Raw genomic sequence first — 13963 nt, forward strand, 5'->3', positions numbered from 1 at the left:
GGGACGGTTGAGCTAATGGAGATTGCGATTAACATGAGGAGTACTTTGGATACCAATATCCCTGTGAGGCTCCAAGGCCCATGTTGACCAGGGTTAAGAACATACATTGTAGATTAATAATATTACATTGTATTGTATTACACCCTCGAAAATTATTCCATGGATCCCTTGGCCAAAATTAGATTAATCTGTTAGTAATATTCATATTTTTGGGGGAAATTGCCATGCTGGAGAAGATGGTTAGGGGTTGCGGGCTAGCTGGCGATGTCCCTCACTACCAACCACAGGGTTGACATTTGAAATGGGTAAAAGTTACAATGGCATTATGTCAGCACTGTAAAAAAAAAAGTTGTTTCAACGAATTATTATAATGTAAGGTTCCACAGCCTTTTTTAACTTAAAAAAAATGGTTGGCCCAAACTTAGTCCGTCAACTCAGGCAATAACTCAGTCAACATAAAATTATGGGTTTGCATCTTTAACAAAAAAAAGTTGCAGCTGGTTACACACACAGTGCTTTTAAAACTTCTTCGGGATTGGTGTCGCGTCTACGGGACAGTTGAGCTAATGTAGGCTAATGTGATTAGCATGAGGTTGTAAGTAACACGAAAATTTCCCAGGACATAGACATATCTGATATTGGCAGAAAGCTTATACTCTTGTTAATCTAACTGCACTGTCCAATTTACAGTAGCTATTACAGTGAAAGAATACCATGCTATTGTTTGAGGAGAGTGCACAATTTTGAACATGAAAAGCTATTATTAATAAACAAATTAGGCACATTTGGGCAGTCTTTTGAACATAAATCCAATGATTCATTGGATCAGTCTAAAACTTTGCACATACACTGCTGTCATCTCGTGGGCAAAATCTAAATTGCACTCTTGCATGTCAAAGATGATGGCATGAAGAAAATACAAATGAACAGTTGTTGTTTTTCACAAACTTCAAATTGTTTCCCAAGAATATGCATACCCTTGCTTTAGGGACTGAGCTACAGGAAGCTAGTTTTGGGAATGTCATTTTAGGTGAAAACTGAAAAAAGGGGTGGATCCTACTCAAATGGCTACCTGGACTATTTACATTTACCCCCTTATTTATGTTTAATTTTTTGCACTGGCTCTCTTGCACAGGCTCGATGTACACTCACTGGACCAAACCACACATACTACACTGACATTCCAACGTACAACTGTATATTGACGCCACACACACACACACACACACACACACACACACACACACACACACACACACACACACACACACAAAGGAAGAGGGAGAGAGCACTGGGGGAGTGGAGGCAGGTTAGGGAAACACAGGATGAGAAGTAGAGGGTGTGGCTGGAGCAGATGCAACACTCAGACCATGAGAAACAAGATTCTCTGGTCTGATGAAACCAAGATTGAACTCTTTGGCCTGAATGTGTCACCTCTGGAGAAAACCTGGCACCATCCCTACAGTGAAGCATGGTGGTGACAGCATCATGCTGTGGGGAAGTTTTCAGCGGCAGGGACTGGGAGACTAGTCGGGATTGAGGGAAAGATGAACGGCGCAAAGTACAGAGAGATCCTTGATGAAATCCTGCTCCAGAGCGCGTCCTCAGACTGGGATAATAACCTTAAGCACATAGCCAATATAACACAGGAGTGGCTTCGGGACAAGTCTCTGAATGTCCTTGAGTGGCTTAGCTAGAGGCCGGACCTTAACCTTTTGAAACTCTAGGGGCGCTATATCATTTTTGGATAAAAAGACGTGCCCGTTTTAAGCGCAATATTTTGTCACAAAAAGATGCTCGACTATGCATATAATTGGTAGCTTTGGAAAGAAAACACTCTGACGTTTCCAGAACTGCAAAGATATTTTCTGTGCGTGCCCTAGAACGTGAGCTTCAGGCAAAACCAAGATGAGATGGCATCCAGGAAATGAGCAGGATTTTTGAGGCTCTGTTTTCCATTGTCTCCTTATATGGCTGTGAATGCGAGAGGAGTAAGTCTGCCCTTTCTGTCGTTTCCCCAAGGTGTCTGCAGCATTGTGACGTATTTGTAGGCATATCATTGGAAGATTGACCATAAGAGACCACATTTACCAGGTGTCCGCCCGGTGTCCGCCCGGTGTCCTGCGCCGAAATTGGTGCGCAAAAGTCAGCTGCAAGTATTTTTCCACAGAATTCAGAGAAGAATGCAGGCTTCCACGAACGATATATCAATGAAGAGATATGTGAAAAAACACCTTGAGGATTGATTCCAAACAGCGTTTGCCATGTTTCGGTCGATATTATGGAGTTAATTCTGAAAAAGTTTGACGTTGTAGGTGACTGAATTTTCGGTTTGTTTCGGTAGCCAAATGTGATGTACAAAACGGAGCGATTTCTCCTACACACAGATGCTTTCAGGAAAAACTGCGCATTTGGTATGTAACTGAGAGTCTCCTCATTGAAAACATCCGAAGCTCTTCAAAGGTAAATGATTTTATTTATTTGGTTATCTGGTTTTTGTGAAAATGTTGCGTGCTAAATGCTACTCAAAATGCTAAGCTAGCTTAGCATACTCTTACACAAATTAGTCAATTGCTATGGTTCAAAAGCATATTTTGAAAATCTGAGATGACAGTGTTGTTAAGAAAAGGCTAAGCTTGAGAGTAGGCGCATTATTTTCATTTTATTTGCGATTTTCAGAAATCGTTAACGTTGCGTTATGCTAATGAGCCTGAGGCTTTAGTCAAGATCCTGGATCCGGGATGGGGAGTTTCAAGAGGTTTAACCCAATCGAACATCTCTGGAGAGACCTGATATTAGCTGTGCAGTGACGCTCCCCATCCAACCTGACAGAGTTTGAGAGGATCTGCAGAGAAGAATGGGAGAAATTCCCCAAATACAGGTGCGCCAAGCTTTTAGCGTCATACCCAAGACGAATTGAGGCTGTAATCACTGCCAAAGGTGCTTCAATATGTAAAAGTGATATTTCAGATGTTTTATTTTATTATACATTAGTTAATAATTCTAAACCTTGTATTTGCTTTGTCATTATGGGGTGTTCTGAGTAGATTGATGAGGGAAAAAACAATTTAATCAATTTTAGAATAAGGCTGTAACGTAAACAAATGTGGAAAAAGTCAAGGGGTCCTAATACTTTCCGAATGCACTGTACTTTCATAAAACTCTGTGTTATTGGCTAAGGGCTTGTAAGTAAGCATTCAATGATAATGTCTACAGCTGTTGTATTCAGTGCATGTGACAACTACAATTTGATTTGATTTGGCACTTATGCCCCCAATTGCAGTCCCAACCCTGCAATGGGAGCCACACCAAGGCCTCTTGTGTACACCAGAATGGAGCATTGGCAGTCCCCTGCAGCAGTTCCACTCCTTTGGCGGAAGCTTCATCCGGGTGGACTGAGCCAACACTGCTCTCCCAGTTCCCGCCCCAGTCCCTGCATCCAGCAACTTGAGGGAGGTCTGTCAAATACTCAGTCTGCTCTGCTCTCATGTGGTTGGCCAGTGACCTTAGCAAAGTCTCAGCTCACTCACCAAAAAGTTGCAGCTGACCCTATGCCTGTTAGCGCTTATGGGAATGAGCTGAATACCCCCTCTGACTTTAAATCTCGTAGGAGGTTTGGACTAATGCACCTAAATGTGCGACGTATGATTTAAAACATGTACACAATTGACATTTGTGTCCAGGACTTGTGTCCTGACATTCTGGTTCTCTTGCAAACATGGTTAAGTGACCAAGTGAAGTATTTGCATATGGTCTCAGTGATGTTTGTCCCATAGTATGTATCAGAGATACAAAAATACCAATCTTCATTTATTTAAGAAGATACATTTTTTAAAGTTTTCTCCTCAAGGGTTATTACATGACATGTTCTACTCTGATTTATCCACTGTCTCCTGTATTCCTGACCCTGAGTTGGCACTAGAAAATGTATCCTCCATTAAAAATAGATCTAACCCTTGGTTTTCATCAAAGCTATCTTGAGCTCATTCAGAAGTGAAAGCAGGACTTTCTTAACTGTATCTCTTAACTGCTGGTGACCTTTCTAAATTTGAGAATGCACGAAAGCATACACATTCCTTTTCTTCCCTGCCTAAGCAAGTTCTGTCTGACTCTGGCATCATAAGTGAGGAGAATGGGAAAAGGGATGCTTTTCATCATAATTTTATCTTGGCAGGCTTTTTATTCGAGAGAAACAGTGGTTTCATTGACCCTAGTCAGTCAATAGACTGCGCTTGCCTCTGACTCGATGGTTAACCCGTCAACTTCTAGTGAATCTTTGTTTTCATTTCAACAATTTACTATCTGTGATGTCCTAGATGCCTTGCTTAAGATTTATGTTTTAACAAATCTACTGGAGCTGACATGCTTGATCCATTTTTGCTGTTGATACAGTACATTGCTATGTTTTCATTTATTTACAAAAATACCCACTGTACCTAACATCATAACTAAACTTTATACATGCGAGTTAACACACTCAGTCTCACAGATGGCTAACTCTGGAAATTCCTTAGGTCGCTAGTGAGTTAGGTGAATCCGATTGAAGTTTTCTTGCACCTCATTTGTGGAACAATCTTGAAAATGTTCTTAAATGTGATGTTTCAGAAAGCTAATTGAGGACCTTTTTTACTGATGACCGTGTTTTTCTTTTTGCTTCCATTTTGTATTTATATACAGTGCAGTCGGAAAGTATTCAGACCCCTTACTTTCTCCACATTTTGTTACGTTACAACCTTATTCTAAAATGGATTAAATGACCTTTTTTCCTCATCAATCTACACACAATCGCCCATAATGACAAAGTGAAAACAGGTTTTTATACATTTTTGTAAATGTATTAAAAAGAATAGCTATCTTCTGTATACCACCCCTACTGTGACGTTGGTATGAAGAGATTCGGGAGACAGGTGCAGGAATGGGTAACAGGGTTCTTTATTAAGCCAAAATGACCGTGTGCCGCGTGAAGGCACGGGGACGAAGACCAAACAAGCACGCAACAAAACACAGGGTAGAAACCCAAAACAAAAGAGTGAGGAGTACCTCGAATAAATAACACACACACACAATGATTAACACACGGGAAGAGACCTGTAATCATCTGCGGAATCACAATGGCACGAAAGCCAAAACACACAGCACAGGCACTCACACGCACCAACGGACATTGCAACAATAATTCTCAGCACCATGGTGAACAAAGGGCACATATATACAGTGCCTTGCGAAAGTATTCGGCCCCCTTGAACTTTGCGACCTTTTGCCACATTTCAGGCTTCAAACATAAAGATATAAAACTGTATTTTTTTGTGAAGAATCAACAACAAGTGGGACACAATCATGAAGTGGAACGACATTTATTGGATATTTAAAACTTTTTTAACAAATCAAAAACTGAAAAATTGGCCGTGCAAAATTATTCAGCCCCTTTACTTTCAGTGCAGCAAACTCTCTCCAGAAGTTCAGTGAGGATCTCTGAATGATCCAATGTTGACCTAAATGACTAATGATGATAAATACAATCCACCTGTGTGTAATCAAGTCTCCGTATAAATGCACCTGCACTGTGATAGTCTCAGAGGTCCGTTAAAAGCGCAGAGAGTATCATGAAGAACAAGGAACACACCAGGCAGGTCCGAGATACTGTTGTGAAGAAGTTTAAAGCCGGATTTGGATACAAAAAGATTTTCCAAGCTTTAAACATCCCAAGGAGCACTGTGCAAGAGATAATATTGAAATGGAAGGAGTATCAGACCACTGCAAATCTACCAAGACCTGCCCGTCCCTCTAAACTTTCAGCTCATACAAGGAGAAGACTGATCAGAGATGCAGCCAAGAAGCCCATGATCACTCTGAATGAACTGCAGAGATCTACAGCTGAGGTGGGAGACTCTGTCCATAGGACAACAATCAGTCGTATATTGCACAAATCTGGCCTTTATGGAAGAGTGGCAAGAAGAAAGCCATTTCTTAAAGATATCCATAAAAAGTGTTGTTTAAAATTTGCCACAAGCCACCTGGGAGACACACCAAACATGTGGAAGAAGGTGCTCTGGTCAGATGAAACCAAAATGGAACTTTTTGGCAACAATGCAAAACGTTATGTTTGGCGTAAAAGCAACACAGCTCATCACCCTGAACATACCATACCCACTGTCAAACATGGTGGTGGCAGCATCATGGTTTGGGCCTGCTTTTCTTCAGCAGGGACAGGGAAGATGGTTAAAATTGATGGGAAGATGGATGGAGCCAAATACAGGACCATTCTGGAAGAAAACCTGATGGAGTCTGCAAAAGACCTGAGACTGGGACGGAGATTTGTCTTCCAACAAGACAATGATCCAAAACATAAAGCAAAATCTACAATGGAATGGTTCAAAAATAAACATATCCAGGTGTTAGAATGGCCAAGTCAAAGTCCAGACCTGAATCCAATCGAGAATCTGTGGAAAGAACTGAAAACTGCTGTTCACAAATGCTCTCCATCCAACCTCACTGAGCTCGAGCTGTTTTGCAAGGAGGAATGGGAAAAAATTTCAGTCTCTCGGTGTGCAAAACTGATAGAGACATACCCCAAGTGACTTACAGCTGTAATCGCAGCAAAAGGTGGCGCTACAAAGTATTAACTTAAGGGGGCTGAATAATTTTGCACGCCCAATTTTTCAGTTTTTGATTTGTTAAAAAAGTTTGAAATATCCAATAAATGTCGTTCCACTTCATGATTGTGTCCCACTTGTTGTTGATTCTTCACAAAAAAATACAGTTTTATATCTTTATGTTTGAAGCCTGAAATGTGGCAAAAGGTCGCAAAGTTCAAGGGGGCCGAATACTTTCGCAAGGCACTGTACAAATACAATCAGTGGGAATAGGGGCCAGGTGTGCGCAAGGAATGTTCTAGAGGGATCCATGACACATACCTTGTTACAACAACTGATTGGCTCAAGCGCATTAAGAAGAAAAGAAATTCCACAAATGAACTTTTAACAAGACACACCTGTTAATTGAAATGCATTCCAGGTGAATGCAGGTGACGCAAGACAGTCGCTTTGAGGAGCGTGTGACCCTTCAGATGCCATGCTTTGCGTTTACACGTACTGTGTCTCCGATACGCATCCACAGCCCGGTGCGCTCTGTGCCAGCTCCCTGCATTTGCCGTGCTAGAGTGGGCATTCAGCCAGGACGGATTGTGCCGGCTCAGCGCTCCTGGTCTCCGGTGCGTCTCTTCGGTCCCGGATATCCTGCGCCGGCTCTGCGCACTGTGTCTCCAATGCACCTTCACAGCCCAGTACGTCCGGTGCCAGGGCCCCGCAGTTGCCGGGCTAGGATGAGCATCCAGCCAGGACGGGTTGTGCCAGCTCTGCGTTCCAGACCTCCGGTGCATCTCCACGGCCCAGTATATCCTGTGTCAGCTCCACGCACAGGATCTCCTGTTCGTCTGCCCAGCATGGTAAGCCCTGTGCCAGCTCTACGCACGAGGCCTCCAGTGCGTCTCCCCAGCCCGGTGCGTCCTATGCCAGCTCTACGCACCCGGCCTCCAGTGATGATCCATGGCCCGAAGCCTCCAGTGGTGTTCCATGGCCCGAAGCCTCCAGTGGTGATCCAATGCCCGAAGCCTCCAGTGATGATCCATGGCCAGAAGCCTCCAGTGATGATCCATGGCACGAAGCCTCCAGTGATGATCCATAGCATGAAGCCTGCAGTGATGATCCATGGCACAGTCCAGAGTCCAGAGTCTCCAGCGACGGTCTACAGTCCAGAGTCTCCAGCGACAGTCCCCAGTCCGGAGCCTCCAACGACGGTCCCCAGTCCGGAGCCTCCAGCAACAGTCCCCAGTCCGGAGCCTCCAGCAACGGTCCCCAGTCCGGAGCCTCCAGTGAGGGCTCCCAGTCAGGAGCCTCCAGCGAGGGTTCCCAGGCCGGAGCCTCCTGCAACGATCGGTGGTTCAGTTTCTCCAGCAGTCATCTACGGTCCGTAGTCCCTGGCAACGATCCCCGCACCAGAGGCGCCACCAAAGTGGGGGGAGCCTCAAGAGGAGGCCTCTGCGTCCCACACCGGAGCCTCCACCGAGATGAGATGCCCACCCGGACGCTCCCCTATAGGTTCAGGTTTGCGGCCGGAGTCCACACCCTTGGGGGATGGGGGGCTACTGTCACGCCCTGACCTTAGAAAGCCTTATTTATTCTCTACTTGGTTAGGTCAGGGTGTGACTTGGGTGGGCAAATCTACGTGTTCTATTTCTTTCTTGGCTGGGTATGGTTCCCAATCAGAGGCAGCTGTCTATCGTTGTCTCTGATTGGGGATCATACTTAAGCAGCCTATTTTCCACCTGAGTTTGTGGGATCTTGACTTTGTTAGTTGCTGTATAGCCTGCAGAACTTTACGTGTTTTTTTTTGGTATTCATCTAAATAAAGAAAGATGGATGTTTACCACTCTGCACCTTCGTGTCATTCCAACAACGGGTGTAACAGCTGTCATCGAAACAAAGGGTGTCTACTTTGAAAAATCTCAAATCTAAAATATGTTTTGATTTGTTTAACACTTTTTTGGTTACTACATGATTCCACATTTGTTATTTCATAGTGTTGATGTCTTCGCTATTATTCTACAATGTAGAAAATAGTCTAAATAAATAAAATCCCTTGAATGAGTAGGTGTGTCCAAACTTTTGACTGTTAGTGTTTTTATTTAGTTTTTATATTTTACATGTATATTTTCTGTAATTTATGTCATTCAGGGCTCATCTGTAAAATAGACCTTGGTCTCAGTATGATTCCCTGATTAAATCAAGGTTAAAACTTGAATAAAACACATTCTTTTGTGTTTTGATAAACAGATAACTGACAGCATGGTACGCATAGTGTCTTCTCCTCCCTCCCTTTTCCACCTCTCTTTCCCCCTTACATAAGAGGGATCAATTACTGAAGGCCAGGCCCCTCTGGACCCAAATATATCTCTCTCTTTCTCCCCCCATCCCTTCCTTCCTCTGCACTTACACTCTCTCGCTCCACCCTCCCCTCTCTCACCCACTGTTCACCACACACCATGCCCACCATGCCCTCTCCAGGAGCCCCCAGTACCTTCCGCTCCATCCCTTGCAGCCTCTCTCCTGCTGCTTTAGCAGCTGCAGTAACGCTACCCCCTGACTATACCCCCTGCCCTGCCCAGCATCTCAATAGTCTAGTGGCCTCCTCGTCTCTTATCCTCTGCTTTATCTGAACGGATATGATTATACAGGTTTGGGAGCGCTACAGTATATGTCGAAGAGAGTGTAGGTGTGAGTCCAAAGCCGTCATTCTCAACAGTCCTTAAATAGGATGGTTAATCTGGCTTTGTGGTTGATTGATTATTTTTATCCAACCTTCATTTAACTAGGCAAATTCTTATTTACAATGACGGCCTAGGAACAATAGGTTAACTGCAATGTTCAGGGGGCAGAACGACAGATGTTTACCTTGTCAGCTTAGGGATCTGCTCTAGCAACCGTTCGGTTACTGGCCCAACACTCTAACCACTAGGCTACCTGCCGCCCCAAAATGTATAGGCTCCCTCTGGGTTAGTGTTGTTACACAAAAAGCTTCCCTCCATCAACCCAGTTCATTGTTGAATAAGGGTTGGGATTACAATGCTTTGTGGACCCTTTTGTGACCCCACTCAAGACAGGACGGGGAGCTGCCATTTGTGACATGTAGCAGGGATGTTAGAGCATGTAGCAGGGATGTCAGGCCTATATAGTGCAGTATGAATAGAGTAAGCAATGATTAGTGAACTAACAAAGGAGGAACCTTTCATGTGGGAATTTGATGTAGCATGTGATTTGGTGGGTGCACAGAAACCAATTTTGGACCAGAATTAACCTGTTAGTTGTTTGTTATACTTGTTTGTAGAGGTTATACAAGAGTTGAGGGAGAAAAAGAGAGACAGAAAGAACAATCGACCATTGAGAGGCCTTACCTGCAATATGAGTATGAAGTAGTCAACTGCCTTCCCTCTCTGGTAGACATAGCGTTGAGGACAGCGTTTGTCACTGTCATGAAACTTGATCTCCTGGATCACGTCTGGGTGTCTTAGAATCCTCAACAGAACCTTGTCTGAGATCTGGGACGGGCTGAACAACGTCACCTCTGGATGAGGCAGGAAGATAAATATATTGTACATACAATATGTAAGGTACGTAAATGCATATATGAGATCTGGTATGAGCTGATTAACCTCAGGATGGGAGAGAGACATATTAGAGTATATTAGACACAGACATTTATGAGGCTGTGGTTTATCACAGCTATATATTGAATTGAAATGATCCAATGATAAAGTAGTCCAACAATATGCTGCTTGTCTTTAGTGGTGATGGCACGATGTCAGCAACATCACAGAGACATAAAGACAGAGAGAGAGAAGAGACAGAAAGAGAGGAGACAGGAGAATGACAGCATCAGAGAGTGGTGAGATAGACTGATATAGACACTGAAACAATCCCAGTAGTGACAAAAGGGAAAGACAACGAGACTTGTAGAGGCAGACACAGACAGGCATGCTGTAACACTGCTCTGTCTGTTATTTTAGAGAAAGAGGTAACTGCAACGGCATTCTCGCTCTAGCTGACAGCATGCTACAACAGACCACATGACTAGTGGTGCTAGCAACACTTTGTGTTACATAGATTACTACAAGTGAATCATTTATGTAATTACATTCAAACAGGTTTGAGAATGTTTCATTTTTACAATGAATGTTTAATACCTGCAGGAATTGAAACCATGACCTTGAGTTGTAACCGTATCTTACCAATTGAGAATCACATATTGTGCTATATGGTGATTCTATAGTGCATGTGAGTGTTTTGCTTTGTATGGTGTGGTTGGGAGGTTGATTGCCCCAACATGTCATTATTTTGGTTGGTGGGCAGGGACACATGTTCTAACCTGTAGTCAGGAAGCGGTGAGCGGCCAATAGCAGTTGAGGGGAGATCTTGACTTTGGATTCGCTCTCGCTCTGTTTGAAGGCAGAGAAGTTCCTCTTGTTCTTATTGGGTGCCACCTTTTTCCTGTTTCTGCTGTTGTCAGCTGGGTGGGAGAGAGACAACATAAAGGACAGGTCAGAATCAGATACATCCTTATGTCTTATATAAAACCAATAACAGCCTTTTCCCATACCCTTTTCACACTATCCATCCTGAACCTTAATGAACCATACTGTGGTGACAATTCACATTGTCCATTCCAACATGGTGGATGCATAAACAGGTGAGCAAAGTACAGCTCAGCTTTGTTTGGCTCAGTAGTGTGAAAAGGGTATAGCTTGTATCTATTATTTCAGTGGAAGTAATTAATGTGTTACAGGCTCATATGACATAAGAGAAGATGCAATAAATGTGTTATGAGCGTGTTAGATTTTATAGACTCACTGTAGAGGTCAGACTCATCCAAGATCTCTGATTTGATGATCTCCTCGATGACGTCTTCCAGGGTGACCAATCCCAGCACCTCGTAGAATGGATCCCCCTCCCCCTCGTCATTCACCTTCTGAACAATGGCCAGGTGGGACTTACCTGGAGAGAGGGGGGGGTGGGGGGGGTTAGGAGTTGATCAATATATTACAGTGCAAAGTTAATGTCCATGGAATGTTAGAGCCGTCGAACTTTGTCACTGCCTCCAGGACATACTTCTAGTCACCAATATCCTTATTAAAATATCATTGTTAGCCTACGTTAATACTAAGTTAATGCTAAAGGGCCAGTATGACTGCATTAAAACAACTACCTGCCCAGTCCCAATTTTACCATACACCCCTCTGCTTGCCCTGCTTTGATCGCTGACAAGATGTTGATGTGTATCCACATGTCATTAAGACTATCTGTAGCCATGGTCACTGTTACAGTACAGCAAACACATCCTAACACAGTGGTATTCAAAGTCGGGGTTCCGACAACTAGTGGGGTCGCAGGGGAACTGGACGAGGGTCACCAAAATGTTTTAGGAACAAAAAAATGGACAGTACAGATTATTGTATGGGTCAACATACAGACGTTTTTGAGAAAGATCATTTGAAAGATACAATTTCATTGAGTAAATGTATTCTTTGGTTTCTTTTCATTTTGATACATACATTTCCATTAAAATGGGCAAAAATGGCTTTTGTTGCAAAAACCTACTTCTCAAGCAATAATTTTGTTAGGACTGTTCGGGAATTAGAAGGTCCTGTGTAGATTGTATTTTCAACCAGCAACTACACTACATGACCATACGTATGTGGACACTTGCTCGTCGAACATCTCATTGCAAAATCAATGGCATTAATATGGAGTTGGTGCCCCTTTTGTTTTGTTGGTGCCCCTCTTCTTTTATTTTTTTATTTTTTTATTTCACCTTTATTTAACCAGCTGGGCTAGTTGAGAACAAGTTCTCATTTGCAACTGCAATCTGGCCAAGATAAAGCATAGCAGTGTGAACAGACAACACAGAGTTACACATGGAGTAAAAAATAAACAAGTCAATAATACAGTAGGAAAAAAAAGAAAAAAAAGAGAGTCTATATACATTGTGTGCAAAAGGCATGAGGAGGTAGGCAAATAATTACAATTTTGCAGATTAACACTGGAGTGATAAATGATCAGATGGTCATGTACAGGTAGAGATATTGGTGTGCAAAAGAGCAGAAAAGTAAATAAATAAAAACAGTATGGGGATGAGGTAGGTAAAATTGGGTGGGCTATTTACCGATGGACTATGTACAGCTGCAGCGATCGGTTAGCTGCTCAGATAGCAGATGTTTGAAGTTGGTGAGGGAGATAAAAGTCTCCAACTTCAGCGATTTTTGCAATTCGTTCCAGTCACAGGCAGCAGAGAACTGGAACGAAAGGCGGCCAAATGAGGTGTTGGCTTTAGGGATGATCAGTGAGATACACCTGCTGGAGCGCATGCTATGGGTGGGTGTTGCCATCGTGACCAGTGAGCTGAGATAAGGCGGAGCTTTACCTAGCATGGACTTGTAGATGACCTGGAACCAGTGGGTCTGGTGACGAATATGTAGCGAGGGCCAGCCGACTAGAGCATACAAGTCGCAGTGGTGGGTGGTATAAGGTGCTTTAGTGACAAAACGGATGGCACTGTGATAAACTGCATCCAGTTTGCTGAGTAGAGTGTTGGAAGCTATTTTGTAGATGACGTCGCCGAAGTCGAGGATCGGTAGGATAGTCAGTTTTACTAGGGTAAGTTTGGCGGCGTGAGTGAAGGAGGCTTTGTTGCGGAATAGAAAGCCGACTCTAGATTTGATTTTCGATTGAAGATGTTTGATATGAGTCTGGAAGGAGAGTTTACAGTCTAGCCAGACACCTAGGTACTTATAGATGTCCACATATTCAAAGTCGGAACCATCCAGGGTGGTGATACTAGTCAGGCGTGCGGGTGCAGGCAGCAAACGGTTGAAAAGCATGCATTTGGTTTTACTAGCGTTTAAGAGCAGTTGGAGGCCACGGAAGGAGTGTTGTATGGCATTGAAGCTTGTTTGGAGGTTAGATAGCACAGTGTCCAAGGACGGGCCGGAAGTATATAGAATGGTGTCATCTGCGTAGAGGTGGATCTGGGAATCGCCTGCAGCAAGAGCAACATCATTGATATATAGAGAGAAAAGAGTCGGCCCGAGAATTGAGCCCTGGTAAGGCTTTCCATGAGATGTTGGAACATTTCTGCAGAGACTTCCTTCCATTCAACCACAAGAGCATTAGTGAGGTTGGGCACTGATGTTGGGCGATTAGGCCTGGCTCGCAGTCGGAGTCTCAATTCTTCCCAAAGATGTTCGATGTGGTTGAGGTCAAGGCTCTGTGTAGGCCAGTCAAGTTCTTCCACACTGATCTCGAAAAAACAATTTCTGTATGGACCTCGCTTTGCGCACAGGGACATTGTCATGCTATAACAGGAAAGACCTTCCCCAAACTATTGCCACAAAGTTGGAAGCACAGAGTCATCT

General features: G+C 43.5%; 1 protein-coding gene across 1 annotated transcript in view; it reads right to left on the reverse strand.

Annotated features, from left to right (window-relative positions):
* The window catches only part of LOC135545629 (metal transporter CNNM4-like), a 52060-nt gene that overhangs the window by 24651 nt on the left and 13446 nt on the right, over nucleotides 1-13963 (reverse strand). The window contains exons 2-4 of the mRNA XM_064973385.1: nucleotides 11403-11546; nucleotides 10921-11061; nucleotides 9950-10119 (exon numbers count right to left, since the gene is read on the reverse strand). Coding sequence (XP_064829457.1) covers nucleotides 9950-10119; nucleotides 10921-11061; nucleotides 11403-11546 — 455 coding nt within the window. The remainder of the gene's footprint in view (nucleotides 1-9949; nucleotides 10120-10920; nucleotides 11062-11402; nucleotides 11547-13963) is intronic.

The sequence above is a fragment of the Oncorhynchus masou genome, chromosome 1, assembly GCF_036934945.1.
Source record: "Oncorhynchus masou masou isolate Uvic2021 chromosome 1, UVic_Omas_1.1, whole genome shotgun sequence".
Taxonomy (NCBI): Eukaryota; Metazoa; Chordata; class Actinopteri; order Salmoniformes; family Salmonidae; genus Oncorhynchus; species Oncorhynchus masou.